Source organism: Rhincodon typus, chromosome 10 (assembly GCF_021869965.1).
Source record: "Rhincodon typus isolate 14 chromosome 10, sRhiTyp1.1, whole genome shotgun sequence".
Taxonomy (NCBI): domain Eukaryota; kingdom Metazoa; phylum Chordata; class Chondrichthyes; order Orectolobiformes; family Rhincodontidae; genus Rhincodon; species Rhincodon typus.
In genome coordinates, this window is record NC_063341.1 from 1,674,958 (window position 1) to 1,692,194 (window position 17,237).

Genomic DNA, 17,237 nt, shown 5'->3' on the forward strand with positions numbered 1-17,237 from the left:
AGACGAATGAGGGGGGGAATCTCATAGAGACTTATAAGATTCTAACAGGACTAGACAGGGTAGATGCAGGGAGGATGTCCCCGATGGTGAGTGTGTCCAGAACCAGGGGTCACAGTCTGAGGATTCGGGGTAGACCATGTAGGACGGAGAAGAAGCAGCATTCCTTCACCCAAAGAGCGGTGAACCTGTGGAATTCATTACCACAGGAAGTAGCTGATACCAAAACATTGAATGTATTCAAGAGGCGGCTGGGTGTAGCATTTGGGGCAATGGGGATCAAAGGTTGTGGGGAGAAAGCAGGATTAGGCTATTGAGTTGGATAATTAGCCATGATCGTGATGAATGGCAGAGCAGGTTCGAAGGGCCGAATGGCCTCCTCCTGCTCCTATCTTCTATGTTTCTATGTTTGGTGGAGAGGGTCTCTGAACCATAGTACCATCACCCTGTGCCCACTTTGAAATGTCTAAATTCAACTTCTCACCTGAAATTGCCTTTTCCATCATCCTCCTTCACTTCAAGAGAGACAGTGAAGTTGTAGCTGTCACTCTCAGGACTGGCACCGCACATATCTTTCACTTTTGTCGTTTGTTTAGAAGATCGACGAAAAGCAGTGGCAAAACTGTACAGAATGCGGCTGGCCTGGAGAAAACGTGGGGGAAACATGCAAATTTAAATCCTCTGCTGCAACAGCAAGGCTCTCTCCTACTAGGTTATCTTTCAAATTTGCTTATACTCCCATCTCAAGAAGGAGATATTGACCTTGGAGGGGGTGCAGCACAGATTCCCCAGAATGATCCCAGGATTAAAAGTGTTAAATTACGAGGGTTACTCACATACGTAGGCTTGTATACTGTTGAGTACAGTAGTGATCAGACTGTGGTATTTATAACCATAAATGTTGTTGCTGGGATAGAAGGTCAGCAAATATTTTCTCTGGCAGGCCAGTTAAGAACAATGTATCACTTTATAATTACAGGTAGGTCGATCAGCGATGATATCAGGGAACACTTTTTCACACAAAGTAGTCTGAAACCTGAACATTCTCTAACGAAAAGCTATGGTTATAGTGGATTAATGGAAGCTTTGAACCCAGACTGGTACATGTTTGTTGGGAAGGATATCAAGGGACATGGAATAAGGAAGACAGATGGATAAAAGGTTCCAATCAGCATTGATTTAACAGATGTGCCAAAGGTAAGCCCCTCTGTTCCTATGAGTACAGATCACACTCTGTGATTGGAAACAAGCTGGAGTTGGACAGTATATAGATTTTGCCAACAGAATAATCTATTGTCCCGAGTGCTTAGGCCCATATGAGATCTGGCATTAAAATAAATTCTAGAAGTAACCCAAGAATGCCTAATATAGTTCTGTTCAAACCAAAGATATATTCCCCTTTCCACCCCATGTGCCTTCCATAGGGACCACTCTCTCTGCGACTCCCTCGTCCGCTCCACACTCCCCACTAACACCACCATCCCCAGCACCTTTCCCTCCAACCGCAGGAAGTGCTACACCTGCCCCTACCTCCCTCCTCATCTCCATTCAAGGCACAAAACAAATCTTCCACATCAGACATGGGTTCACCTGCGCATGTACCATGTGATCTATGCATCCGCTGCTCCCAATGTGGTCTCCTCTACATCGGTGACACCAAGCGGAGGCTCGGAGACCACTTTGTAGAGCATCTGCTCTACAACCTGCCGGTTGCAAAACATTATAACTCCCACCCCAGGGTGACATGTCCAACCTGGGCCTCCTCCAGCGTCACAATGACGCCACCCGGAAAGTGGAGGGGCAGCACTTCATAATTCTGCCTCGGGAGCCTACAGCCCGATGGCCTAAACGTGGATTTTACCAGTTTCAAAATCTCCCCACCACCCTCCCGGCCTCACCCCTTGACCAACCCTCCCCTTCATCTCCGTTTCTTTGACCTGACACACCTGTCCGTCTTCTCTCCCACCTATCCACCACTCATCTCACTAACCAATCCCCACCACTCCCTACTTGCACTCACCTATCGCCATCCCACCTACCATCCCCAGTCCCATCCCTCCTCTCTATTTATTTCAGAGCTCCCTTCCCCCTCCACCCCATTTCTGAAGAAGGGTCCCGACCCAAAGCGTCAGCTTTCCTTCACCTCTGATGCTGCCTGGCCCGCTGTGCTCCTCCAGCTCCACACTTTGCTATGTTTGTTCAAACAGGGTACCCCAGAACCCGAGGGTTAAACAAATGCATCCCTAAAACAAATTATGTGCAAATTTCAGGTTCTCTGTTTGGGTGTTTCTCTCCCCATCACAGGATTTTTCCAAAAGAATAAAACTCACAATAAAGGTAACACACAGCCCGAGTACATTCAAACTGCTTAAAAACACACTCTTGCACTTACTTTCAAAGTGCTCAAACTCTGCCTGCACCCAGTTTCAAATTTTCCATTGGCTTTCAAACTCTCTGTACTAACTTGCTGGGCTCTAGCTAAGCTCAGCCTCAGTGACAAGGCTGCAACTGCCAGCGAGTCTATTAAAGGAAGCTGCTGTCAACCCACACAAATCCCACTAAAGTCACCAATAAATAAAACCCAATATATCTTTGATGCAAAGTGCATTTAATAAAAATTAATCCTTAAAAAAATGTTCAGACTTCCATCAATCGCTGCACAGTTTTATTTTGTTTTTGCTTTTGCTTTATATAGTGGGAAACAAGATGGAAGGGTGAGAGTTCCACAGAATTTCACAATATATTGTAGGGTTCCTTAAAAAACTAAAGTTGAAAACCATTTGCCTAACCACAAGTTCATGAACCAGAAAGCACTGTGAATAAATATTTATTTGAAGCCTATACAAAAGATAAAACATTTTAAAGCAGGAATAGAAATTGTTTCACTTATCAAAATACTGTCCCTTCTTTGTTTCCTCTCCCAAAATAGTGCACTAAAACAATATCGTGACTGTCCTGTGTCTGCTATAAGAAATTTCCAAACAATTGGGATTTCCAAAGAGTAAATTTCTGTACTGGAAAGGTTATAGTGTATCATTATGTCACAAGGTCAGGGACTTCTACACACGCTCCACTAAGGCAGTAGAGGTGTGAAGACCATTGGAAAGATAGAGTCACACAGGACATGTTGTAATTTCCCCGAAGGGTGTAGTCAGGTTTCTAGAATCCATTACTGGGTACAAAGTGACTCACCACAAAGACAAATAGGAACTGATCAGAGAGAGAGGCTGTATGGATTTGTAATGGGTAGATCACATGAAACAGAGTTGAATGTTTTAAGAAATCATTAATGTGATCCATAAGGGAGCGTCTGGGGATATTACCACTATGGACTTTCAGAATGCATTGTGACTCCACATTACAGACAGTTAGCAAGAATGAGAACTCGTGGAGTTGGTGGCAACTAATTGACATAAACAGTGAATTAATTAAAGGTAAAGTCACCAGCCAACCAAGCTAACTGGCGCTCCAGAACTGATCAAGTGAAATTCATACCGTGTAGAGTCAAATTGTCAGAATGTGACTCACGGCATCTCTCAGGAATTTGGTCAGGTTTTTGCTATATCTAATGACTTAAATGAAGGAATTTGGAGTTGTATATCTTCGTTCTCCAGCAATACAATTGTAGGGTGGCCACAGGAAGTATTTCTGTAATGGGACACTGCTAGGCTAAGCAAGTGGACAAAACTGCTGCGTTAAAATTCAATGTTGGAAAGTGTTAGCTCACTCACTTTAGGCCCAAGATATAATCACAGTATTTCTGAAATGGCACGAAGCTGGAAACTGAGAGTGAGGAGACAGTGGGGTCCACACACAGGAAATACTAATAATCAGCAGACAAGTTATTAGAATATTAGCATTTATCTCATGGCAGCTGGAATACAAAGAGATAGGAATTATATGTCTTCAGAAAAATTTCAGTCACACCACATCAGGCATACTTGATCCACTCTTTAAAACCTAAGAAACAGCAACAGGATGAGGCCCTCAAGCTATTCAATAGGATCATGGCTAATCCAGCATTCCTCATGTCCACCTCCCTTCCTTTTCTACATAACCTTTTATTCCTCTAATGTATCTATCTATCTATCTATCTCTGCCTTAAATATACACAAGGGCTCTGCCCCCACAGCTCTGTGGCAAAAAGAGTTCCAAAGACACAAACCTCTGAGAAAAGAAATTCCCCGTCACTCTTAAATTGACGGTCCTTTTTACTGAAATTACACCCCTGAACCCAGACTCTCCCTACAGAAGAAACAATTTCTCAGTTGGTTACAATTGATTAGATTGCATTATTAAAATGCATGATGGCAAATACGCATTTGCTACTTTTAAAGGAATAAATGCATGCATTGCAAAAGTTGCATATTTCCATCTGGTGCAAGGTAAATAGCTAACAAAATAAATTAAGGGTAGTATTAGATCCAAACAGAAGTCACAAAGTTGCTATAAAAAGTGCTTGAAGATTGGGAGCAGTTTAAAATTTTCAGTAAAAGAGGACCAAAAGGAGAAAAATGGGAGTAAACTTAGAAGGAAGGTAAAGACAACTGTAAGAACTTCTACAAGCATGTTAAAAAAAGGATAGCGAAGAAAAATGTAGGTCCTTTACAGGCTGAGAATTGACAATGGAAGGCAAGGAAATGACAGAGCAATTAAATAAATACTTTAGTTCTGTTTGCACAGGAGGCAGCACAATTAACTTTCAAAATACAAGGGAACCAAGGGTCTATTGGGAAGGAGGAATTGGAAGAAATTAATAATTAATTTAAAGTAATTAATGGGAATAAAAGTGGTGAATCCCCAAGGCCTGATAATCTCCAGGCTGCTAAAGGAGATGGCCATGGACACACTGGATGCATCTTCTGCTTGAATTGGAAAATGGCAAATGTAACTCCACTGTTTAAAAAAGATCAGGAGGTGGAGAAAACAGGGAATAATTGTACAGTTCGACTAACATCTGTGGAAAGTAAAATGCTAGTCTATCATAAAGAATGCAATAACAACACACTTAGAAAACATCAATGTGATTAGACAAAGTCAACATGGATTACCGAAAACGAAATCATGTTTGACAAACCTACTGAAGTTTTTTTGAGGTTGCAGTGAATAGAACAGATAAGAGAAAACTGCGGATATGGTGTACTTAGATTTTCAGCAACCTTTTGATAAAATTCCATGTAAGTGGTTACTGTGCAAGATTACAGCACATGTCATTAGGGTAACAGGGTGACAAGGATTGAGATTTGGATATCAGGCAGGACACAGTAGGAATAAATGAACCTTTTACAGAGTGAAAAGCAGTGAGTAGTGGGGCACAGGGATCAATGTTTAGGCCTCAGCAATTTACGATGGATCTCAACGATTTGGATGAGTGAATTGAATGTTCCTATTTCTATGTTCGCTGATGACACAGTTGGGATTGAGAGGAGGATGTGGCAAGGCGTCAGGGTAATTTAGACAAGTTGAGTGAGTGAACATGGCATATGGTTATCCACTGTGGTAGGAAGATCAGAATGGCAGAGCATTGTTTGAACAGTGATATATTGGGAAATATTGATGCCCTTTTACATCAGTCACTAAAAGCAAGCTTGCAGGTGCAACAAGCAGTTAGGAAGATGTGGCGTGTTGGCCTTCATTGGAAGGGGCTGTAAGTACAAGAGCATGGTAGTCTTAACTGAAGCTATTCAGGGCTTTAGTACTGCAAGCAGTTTTGGTATCCTTAACTAGGAAAATATATACTTGCCTTAGAGGGAGTACATGCAAGGTTCTGGGGTTAATTTCTGGAATGGCAAGTTTGTCAAAGTAAGACAGATAGGGTCAACCAGGCCTGTAAAAATTTTCGAAGAATCATGGGTGATTTTGGTGAAAAGTTTAAGTTCCTAAAGAGCAGGACAGATTGGATACAATCTAGAACAAGGGGTCAGTCTCAGGATACAAGTGGGCCATTTAGGACAGACATGAGGAGAAACATCTTCACTCAATGGGTGGTGATCCTGTGGAATTCTCTACCACAAAAGGCTGTAGAGGCCAAGTCACGGAATACAATAATGAAATAGATTTTCCTGACATCAACAGGTCAAGGGGAGTGGGAGGACAGCAGAAAGATGATGCTAAGACACATTTAACCATAATCATATTGAATGACACAGAATGCTCAATAGGTCAAATGAAGTACTCTTGCTCCTTTTTTGTATATTTCCATGTCCCAAAAAGAAAGTGAATACACTACAAAGCCAGTGTCTTCAAACGTCTCCTAGTAGTGACTTCATAGTTAATGCGTGCAATCAGATATTCAATCTTGAATTGCAAATATGATCACATATGAGACAACACAAAGGTGGAGGCTGAACAACTGGTCTCCTTGATGAACAGTCATTATTGAAGCAATGGGAGAATCCATCTCAAAGAAATATGCATTAAAACTAAAGCATCAGAAAGAAGATAAATGTTTACTTTAAAAGTGGCAGTGCTGCAGTTTGCAGGTACAGTAGTGGTTACTGGACAGAATGATAAAGTTCCAAACTTTGCATTCACTAAACTCAGCACGAACTAAGTTCTGTTTCTTCCGGAAGTGAAATAAATTCCACAATTTTTAACATTGCAATAACTTAAAATGTCTCTGGGAAATGTCAAATAGGAAGGAATGATCTAAGTTAGAATGATACTGTAGACTGGAGCTGTAATTATTGATATTATTAAATTCAGGTTAAACTGATGGGTCCATTATCCTTGATTCAGGTGAAACTGGCCTTTCCCTACCCAATGGAATGTAAGTACCTAGGTCCAGTAAATGTGCACAAGTTTACTGTACACATACTGCAAGGCCAGTCAACAAATGAACAAGAGAAAATGTCTCTGCATCTCAGCTGTTGGCAGACTCAGGACTGAGATCCAATTGGATTTTGCTACTATTTGCAACAACTTAACTACATGAAAGAGTATTTTCATTGATTACGGGGATGAAATCCAAAATTTGGCAGCATCTTTTGTGTAAAAAAAAAATTGACATTTCCAATTGTCACTTCCAAACAGTACACATCGATGCTTGAAAAGGCAATTTTGATGACAAGTACTAAAATGTAGCTTTTTAAATTTTTTTCTTGAAACATTAGCATTGTTGGCAAAGATAGCATGGATAGCCCATTCGTAACCGCCCTCAAGGTGATGGTAGGTAGTGGTGAACTACTGTCTTGAACCATAGCAGTCATTTGGTATAGGGACAAGGACAGGAAGGGAGTTCCAGCAACAGTGAAGGAACAGGGATTTAGTTACAGGTCAGGATGGGACGTGACTTTGAGAGAACTTGGAAATGGAACTGTTGTCGAGATGATCAGCCATTATCTAGAAAGGCTCAATGGGCTGAATGGGTTATTTCTGTTCCTACATTTCCATGTATCTGCTACCTTTACCCTTCTAGATGGTAGAGGTCACAGGTTTGGAAGGTGCTCGTCCAAGGAACCTTTGCTGGAGTGCATTTTGTAATTGATATACACTGCTGCCACTGTGAATGCTGAAAATGGTGAACGGGGTGTCAATTAAATACGCTGCTTTGTCTTGGATGATGTCAAGTTTCTTGAGTGTTGTTCAACGTACACTAATCTAGGCAAGTGGAGGATATTTCATCACACTCCTGACTTGTGCCTTGTAGATAGTGGACAGGATCTGGGGAGTCAGGAGGCGAGTTACTCACTGAGTACTCTTAGCCTCTGACATGTTCTCAGAGACACTGTGCTTATACGAGTGGTCCAATTCAGTTTCTGGTCACTGGATGTTGATTGTGGGGGATTCAGTGATTGTAATGTCATTGAATATCAAGGAGCGGTTGTTAGATTCTCTCTTATTTGAGATGGTCATTGCCTGACACTTGTGTGGTGCGTATGTTTCTTGTTTAGGTTCAATACAACCATTCTACAACTATTTTCATTTGTACAGATTCCAGTGATACTTGGGCATTAAAGTGATTACATATTCAACCTAAACGCTAGACAGATACGCTGGCATCTGGTTGCTCTGGAAAGGGGAAAACAATAAGCAAAGTTTAGGAAACTGCCTGAGAATATAAGCTGAATATTTAGTTGATGAAAAATTGCAGCATGCTGCTGTGCAGAGGGATCTGTGTGTCCTTGTGGATGGATCATAAAAAGTTGATTTGCAAGCGCAGCAGGTAATTACGAAGGCAAATGGAATACTGTCATTCATTGCTGGAGGGATGGAGTTTATAAATAAGCAGGTTATGCTGCAGCTGTATAGGGTACTGTGAGGCCATACCTGGAGTACTGTGTATAGTTTTGATCTCCTTACTTCAGAAAGGATTAACTGGCACAGGAGTGGGTTCAGAGGAGGTTCATTAAGTTGATTCCAGAGTTGAGAAGGTTGGCTTATGAGGGGAGATTGTGTAAACTAGGATTGTACTCATTGGAATTTCGATGAATGAGAGCAGATCCACAGAAACATATAAAATTATTTAGGGAATAGATAAAATAGAAGCAAGGAGGTTGTTTACAATGGCGAGTGAAACTAGAACGAGGGAACATAGCCTCAGAGTAAGGAGGAGCAGATTTAGGACTGAGCCGAGGAGGAACTTCTTCTCCCAAAGAATAATGAATCTGTGTAATTTCCTGTCCAGTGAAGCAGTTGAGGTTACCTCGTTGAATGTTTTTAGGGCAAAAGATAGATAGATTTTTGAACAGTTAAGGAATTAAGCGGGCGAGTAAGTGGAGCTGATTTCACGAAAAGATCAGCCATGATCTTACTGAATGATGGAGCAGGCTCAATGGGCCAGATGGCCTACTCTTGCTCCTATTTCTTATGAGTATCTGGAAGGCAAAACTGTCATTACACTGCCTCCAATGGTAGGTAGGCATAATTACAGCACAAAGCATTTACATTGATAATTTCCTCCATTACAGATGCAAGAATCTTTTCAGAAAAAGCTCGCACAGGTCAATGGTTCTAATTCATTAATGGGATGACAGCATCACTGATCAATGGCAACATTTGCTGCCTATTGTCTTAGTAGCGTCTAGTAAAGGTTGCCCGAGACCAAATGGTTATCTACTAGTGATGGTTATCTACTAGTTAAGGGATAATTGGTTGAGCACTTGATTAGGTATATTTGGTAACAAGTGATCAGTGTTCAAGTTGTGTAATATGACAGCTGGAATAAAACCCTAACCAGCAAATTAATTGTCTGGACTCTGTCAAACCAATCTTTAGCCTCTCATGTCGGTCAATCTCTCAATGTCCTTGAGAAGATAGTGGAGATAAAAATGTAGTAATAGGTCCCTTGAGCTGGATATATATTTGTCACAAAGGACACTACTCCGTTCTCTTGGGGACAGGGTGGTGGGAGTAAAGTGTGAAGATCCTGAACAGTCTACTTTGTGTTTATTTTACTGTCAAATCAGGTCCTCTACATCCTTTCCTGATGTTTGATATGAAGAATCTTCAGGTAAACATTAGGAAGACTGAACGACTGACCATAATTAAACTTGTAACATCACCTTTATTCTGGTCTGGTTTTTGAGAAAGGGCTGCCTGGATTTACAGCCCCATTTTGGTTTGGCATGTTACTGATCAGCCCTCCAAAATATATCACAAGGATAAAATATTCATAACGAACAGGCATAATTTCAACCTGCTGGGAAAATGCAAGTCTGTCTGGTTTAGGCCAGGAGCTGCCTTATCATTTGAGAACAAACCATAAACAAGGGGCATGGCTTAACAGAAGAATGAAGATTGTATGACGATTTGACTGGAAATTAGTCAAGAAGATTCACTGTATCATTTCAGTCAATGAGGAATAAATTATCAGCCTATGTTTCTGACATCAAGTAACAAATGAGCAGAAATTTCCTCTAGTTAAATATTGGCAAAATTGGAGAATTGCTTTCAGTCCCCACTCCAAACCTCATTCCCTAATTAACAACTCCATCCATCTCCCTGGCAACAATATGAGATGAAGCATTATGCTCATAATTGTAGTGTCAGATTTGATCGAAATGAGCTTCCAGCCTTATTCTTGTATCTCTAAGGCCATCTATTTCCATCTCAGCAACATCGCTTGCACTGCCTCAACTCATCTATTGTTGAAAGCCTCATTCTTGCTTTGTTACGTCTAGATTTGACTATTTCAAAAAACTCCTCATTGGTCTCCACATTCTTTCCTACACTGACTCCAAGTTAAGCAATGTCTCGATTTTAAAATTCTCATTTTTTTTTCAAATCCCATCACGGCCTCCCTCTCCATCTCTGGTATATCCTCCAGCCCTTTAAGCCTCTTATTTGATTTGATTTGATTTATTATTGTCACATGTACCTAAATACGGTGAAAACTTTTTATTGTTGTTGTTGTGATAGTGAAAAGTTTTGTTTTGCGTGCAGTACAGGCAGATCATACCATACAACGATCATAGGGTGATTGAACAGACTGAGGAATACAAAGTTATGGGTTCACAGCAGGTGCACAAAAAGCAAGATCAACATTAGATTTGAAATTTGAGAGGTCCATTCAGAAGTCTAATAACAGTGGGGAAGAAGCTGTTCTTGAACCTATTGGTACATCTGTTTAAGCTTTTTGTAACTTCTGCCTTACAGAACAGGTTGGAAGAGATTATAACCAGGGTGGGAGGGGTCTTTGATGATATTGGTTGCCTTTCCACGGCAACAAGTGTAGATTGAGTCAATGGATGGAAGGTTGGCTTGCGTGATGGTCTGGGCTGTGTTCACAACTTTCTGTAGTTTCTTATGGTCCTGGGCAGAGCAGTTGCTGTACCAAGCTGTGATGCACCCAGATATAATGCTTTCTATGGCCCATCTGTAAAAGTTGGTGAGGGTCCTTATGGACATGCCAAATGTCCTTAGCTTCCTGAGGAACAAGAGACATTGTTGCACCTTCTTGACCGTAGCATCAATGTGGATGGTCAAGGACAGATTGTTCGTGACCATCACACTTAAGAACTTGACACTCTTGACCCTCTCCACCTCAGCTCAATAGATGATGATGGGGGTGTGCCCTCTACCTTGCTTCCTGAAGTCAATGGTCAGCTCTTTAGTTTTGCTGGCATTTAGGGAGAGATTGTTATCTTTGCACCACATCACCGAGCACTCTATCTCTTTCCTGTATTCTGTCTCGTCATTGTTTGATGTTCAGCCTACAATGGTGGTGCCGTTAGTGAACTTGTAGATGGAGTTCAAACAGAATTTTGGGCAGTACAGTAGGGGGCTGAGTATGCATCTTTACGGGGTGCCGGTGTTGAGGATTGTTGTGGAGGATGTGCTGTTGCCTGACTTCGCTGATTGCAGTCTGTGGGTCAGCAAGTTGAGGATTCAGTTGCAGAGGGCAGAGCAGAGACGTAGGTCTCAGAATTTGGAGATTGGTTTGGTTGTGATTATAGTATTGAAGGCAGAGCTGTAGTCAATAAGTAGGAGCCTGACATAGGTATCCTTATTATCCAGATGTTCCAGGATGAGTGTAGGGCCATGAAGATGGCATGTCCCGTGGACCTGTTGCATGATAGGCAAACTGCAAGGGATCAAGGCAGGCTGGGAGACTAGAGCTGATGTGAGCCATGACTGACCTCTCAAAGCACTTTATAATTATGGAGGTCAGAGCCACTGGGCAGTAGCAACGGAGGCACGTTGAATGTGTTTTCTTTGGTACCGGGATGATGGTGGTCTTCTTGAAGCAGGTGAAGACTTCAAATTGCAGCAAAGAGAGGTTAAAGATGTCAGCCAATACTCCCGCCAGCTTGTCTGCACAGGATCGGAGTACGTGGCCAGGGACTCCCCATCTGATCCCGCCGCTTTCCATGGGTTCACTCTCAAGAAGACCGATGTGACGTCTCTGCTTTCCTCTCATTCCGGCCTCTTATGCATCCTCAACTTTAATCATATTAACATTGGTGATTGCACTTCAGCTGTGTAAGGCCCACGCTCCAAATTTCATCTTTACACCTGTCTCTCCCCCTCAATTTCCTCCTTTAACATACCTAAACCCTAACATATCCGACAGACTAACTTATAGGGTTCAGTCTCAGATTCTATTTTGAAATGCCCCTGTGAAACACCTTCATAGAATCATACAATCCCTGCAGTGTGGAAGCAGGTCATTTGGCCCATTGAGTCTCCTCTGACCCTCCACAAGAGCCACCCCTCTACTCTATTCCTGTAACCCTGCGTTCCCCCGGCTAATCCACCTAGTCTGCACATCCCTGGATACTACTGGCACTTTAGCATGGCCAATCGACCTAACCTGCACACCTTTGGACTGTGGAGGAAACCCACGCAGACACGGGGAGAATGTGCAAACTCCACACAGTCACCAGAGGGTGGAAGTGAACCCAAGTCCCTGGCACTGTGAGACAGCAGTGCTAACCACTGAGCCACCAAGCCACCTTGTCATGTTTCATTTTGTTAATGGTACTATTTAAATATTAGTGATAGTTGCTGTTACATTAAGTTTCAAATATCAATGGGATCTTAATTCAGATATGTCAGTGCAACACTGCAGCACAACCACTCAAAACCATTGCAATGTGGATGTGGGACAATATAGATTTGAGGGATTACAGACAAAGGAGCTAAAGGTCCTTCCTCATTCTTGCTGTCTGGTTCTGAGGATTCATAGATAGGACCTTCTTTGATGTCAAACCATGCCAGACAATACCAGGCAAAACCAAAAAGTAAATCCTACAATCATAAGGAACACTGACAGCACCATTACAGACAGGTGGTGATGTTTCAGTTGTACAGACTTCATATGAAGTACTACATTAGGTTTTGGGCATTCAGGGAGAATATAGTGTACATCACAGATTCACCAGACACTTATTCTTAAAGGTTACATTGCGAGGATAAGTTTCACAAATCATGACTGATAGAGTTTGGCTGTTTGAAGAATAAAGAATTGAAGAGAAATGTTTGAAGTGATAAAGGCTTCAATAAAGAGAAACTATTTCCTCTGCTGGAGGAAGTCAGGACAAGGAAACACCATGTTCAAATTAAATCCTAGCCTATTCCTAGGTGCAGTAAGAAATACATTTTTGACGAAATGCAGCAAGTATCAGGAATGCTTTCTATCCTAAAATACTGCATTGTAGGGTTGATTTTTTAAGACTGGGATATCTACATTGCATAAGAGCATACAGGGATGAAGCATCGAAAATTAAGCCCACAATCAATTTAGTATCGTCAGTCAGGCTTGCAGTGTGGCATGCATGTATGTGTTGGAACCCATGCATTTTAATACACAGAAACCTATTTTTTGCAAACATAAACAACTTCACTCGTTTAAGATCAGCAGAAAGAGGTGACAGCCATTCCCTAGATCATTTTTCAGAGGAATGGCTTGACCAGTCAGTCATCCTGCCTACTGTAAAATGTGAACAAAATCTTGTAGTTATCTGTCAGTCATTATTAACTAGTTCATTTTCCATGGCAAAGCCTCTACCAAGCAGAGTCCATTTACCAACCAACCCTCCGTGACAATGCTGTGGCTTTGAGAAGTAGTTTTGTCCTTTTATTTGAAGAGAGGTTGTAAGGTAGAATTGGTGAACTGGCTACTTAAGACAATTTGAATAAACAGCTTGGGAAGCCTTGGGTATTTTTTTAAAAACACCTGAATGGCCGTGGCCAGTTCTCACAGATCCAGATTCCTGGGTTTTGGCTTTTTCAGTAGCATAAGAAGCTCTTGGGATCTCAAAAGAGTTGAAAGCTTCAGTGAATTTCTCCTGGCTGCTACACACTCTGCATTTTCTCTTAATGTTTTTTTCCCTCCTTGATTAGAGAACTGCATGTGAGAATCTGTATATGAATTTGCCTTTTTGCCAAGGGGTGTGTTTATGGGATGTTACTCTATTGGATCAGTTAATTAATAATATTTACTGTGTCTATTATTTGATTAAGTTTTCTAAATTCCTCTTTCTTTTGCTTGTATTTTAACTATGATGTTTAAATAAATTGTGTTTTACTTAACGTTAAGTAGTTTGAACAGTTGCATTGCATCTGGAACACGGCACTTCACATCTACCTTTAAAAGAAGAAAAGTTAGGTTCTAGACTACCTTCTTAGACTATTTTGAACGGGTCTGGTCTGGTCCATAACACCTCACACTGTATAAATATAGACATTCCCCTTGATTAGAGTTTCTTGGGAAGTGCCCTGATACATGCAAGAGAAAACACTTCCACAAAATTTTCCTTTTTCAGCAAGATTCAAGTTCTGAACCACAAAACAAACATTTGTCACCCCACTGATTAACAAGGGATACATTTACAATATTCCAATCAAATTGTTTAATTCCTGAACGAAGAAATATTTGACAGATTATAAAAATACCTACAATTTTCTCACCTACTTCTTTTAACACACTAAGGAAGATATGTCTATCTCATGGGTGGCAAACCTTTTTCTTAATCAAAGCCACTTAGTGTCAGAGGTGTACAGCACAGAGATGGTCCTTCAGCCCATCAAGTTTGTGCCAAATAAAAACAAATACCTAACTATTGTAATCCCATTTTCCAGCACTTGGCCCATAGCCTTGTATGCCTTGGGATTGCAAGTGAACTTCTAAATATTTCTTTCATGTTATGAGGGTTTCTTCCTGTACTGCTCTTAGAAGCAGTGAAGTCCAGATTTATATAAATTGATAAGGAAATATATAAAGTACAATTATTGTAAATGATGTTATATAAAAACATATATTTAAAGTGAATGAAAATTTATCTTCACCTTCATTTCATTGGGAATTCCAACCATGCAGTTTGCCCACCAATGCTGTGTAATCCAGTGTATGTATTGACAGAGCAACTCTGATGGAGTCAATGTTAAAATGAAGAGCTCCTGTAGTACTGCCACTAAATAGTTAACTGCAACTGGCAAGGCTACCTGCAATCCACATTATCAATTTAAATTTAAAAGGCCATGTACAAAAGTGACTTTAATTGCCCTGCTGCAGCACGCAACCAGCTACCTCATTGTATGACCTGATTATATGATCTAAATCTTGTAATCTATTGATTATCTCTACAAATTTTAGTGCCAGCTACTCAATGGCATTTGGCAAGCATGATCGACATATTGGTGACCCCTGGGTTACGTTCAGACTCATTTGCTCCAATGCAAGTTTTTATTTCTCGTATTAGATAAAGTAAGTTCCAATCTTTGATTAATATTTCGGTTCCCTTGTACTGCTGGTATCTTGTTCTCTTCTACTTGCGAAGACAGAACACAAATCTTGCAAATCTACAAGAGGCACTGATTTACATAGGCTCATACAGTCCAGAACTCAGTAACTGCCCCATCATATTCCGCAGCACAGTACTGTCTAGCAAAGGTTATCATACACATTCACACCATGTTAACATTCAATTCAATGCAACTGGAACCTTCCACTCAACACCCATCCCCCTCTCTCACACTTTCCCTGACTGACGAAAACCCACAAGTTGAAACCACCTATGCTGCACCCCACTTACTCGCTCTATGATGACCTGTTCAACCATCTACTGCTCATCTTCCGTCTCAGTGCTCCATATGGAGCACCCTCCCCGAGCAAGATCTACCAGTAAACTCCTTTTGATCAAGGAATGAGAAGCATAAAAAGTCACAAACAAGTACCTTGTGACAATCCCAATGCACTGAATGGCAGGCTCTGAACTTTGACAATGTGAATGGTTCTTATTAAACAGGTTCAGGACAAGCCAGGGCACCTGCAAAGCCAACGACCAGTACAAATCCCTTACACACTTGTGGAGAGACACAAACAATGCTGCATATTACCGAGGAGTGGTCTCATGACAAACGAAGAAGCAGACTAACCACCTTAAATTAGATGGCAGCTACTTGGCTCCAAGGATTTACATTCACTAAACAACAACAAAAACAAGTCTGCCATTTCCTTCTAATCGATTACAGAATCATCTTTCAGAGACCAACAGCTTGGTTTCTCCTCCCCTTATAATTACATTAAAAAGTTGCTGTCAGATTTTATTGCAAGTTAGTTTTCATATTCCTCTCCACAGTTCTTAACACTTTGTATTCTTTAGTTCTTTTTAAATTTCTCCTCTTATTTTCTGGTATTCTGTTAAAGTAGAAACAAACTACTGCGGATGCCGGAGATCTTAAATAAGGACAGAAAGTGCAGAAACTCAGCAGGTCTGGCAGCATCTGCAGAGAAAGAAACAGAGTTAATGTTTTGAGCCCAGAATGATTTTTCTTCGGAGTACCAAAATTCTGAGGAGAAATCATTCCGGTCAACTTTGTTCTCTCCACAGATGCAGTCAAACCTGCTGAGTTTCTCCAACACTTTCTAATTTTATTTCTGATTTTCCAGTTTTCTTTGTATTTTCTTTAAGTCTGCTGAAAAAAATCTAGTTCGTACTGGCCTTGGTCTCTTCTGGAATCATATCAAGAGCCCAACTAAACAAGCTCACATCTAAACATTTTAAAACAAACCATTCTGTTCTCAAGCATGTTCTTCCAGCATTTGAGAATTTCTAACATACCATGCTGAATGAACAAGCAGCGTCACATTCCTCAAAATTGTCAAAATTAAAAGGTATAAAATAATTATTACAACTGTTGCTCAAAGACCACATTTAAATTGGCAGGTGTGAAGTTAACAGAGGAGGAAGTTCTCTGCGCAATTACTTACCATTAGAGCAAGGCAAAGCTGATGTCAATACAAAGACAGCAAACTCAAAAACACAAAACTTCTCAAAATAGCAAAATTGAAGAGAATCAGAGAGAAAAAGAGAGAATATTTTCCTGTGGGACATTGAAGGCAAGGCATGGCTAGTACATATGAGAAAAAGAACTGGAACTAGTTGAAAGGATGTGGTATTTATAAAGATGCAGCAATGGGGGCGTATAACAAATGAGGTTTTTCAGAAACAATTCTAATGATCGAACTATATGTTATAACAAATATCCAGAGACTGGAAATGTTAAATGTTAGGTCCTGCAAAAAAAATCCAGCAGATTATTCTTCCAAGGTCTATAGAAATTACATTCACATTTGATATATCTGCAGGCTACTGGACTTAAGTAAATAGTAGCTTTAATAACCTAATGCTTGTTAACTCTACAGTCACTCTGATTGCCATCTGTTCACTTACTTGGAATCTCAGCCTCAGGTTTTAACAGCTTGACTACCCAATACCCCAACTGAGCAAACACAGATCAGCAAGGTGATCAGTCAAATAGCTCAATCTTACTACTTGCAACAACATTTTTTGTTT

At 40.8% G+C, this 17,237-nt stretch overlaps 1 protein-coding gene across 1 annotated transcript in view; it reads right to left on the bottom strand.

Moving 5' to 3' along the window:
• Window positions 1-17,237, bottom strand: part of LOC109922222 (rab GTPase-activating protein 1-like) — a 152,084-nt gene that overhangs the window by 73,937 nt on the left and 60,910 nt on the right. Inside the window, exon 6 of the mRNA XM_048602003.1 lies at window positions 482-639. Coding sequence (XP_048457960.1) covers window positions 482-639 — 158 coding nt within the window. The remainder of the gene's footprint in view (window positions 1-481; window positions 640-17,237) is intronic.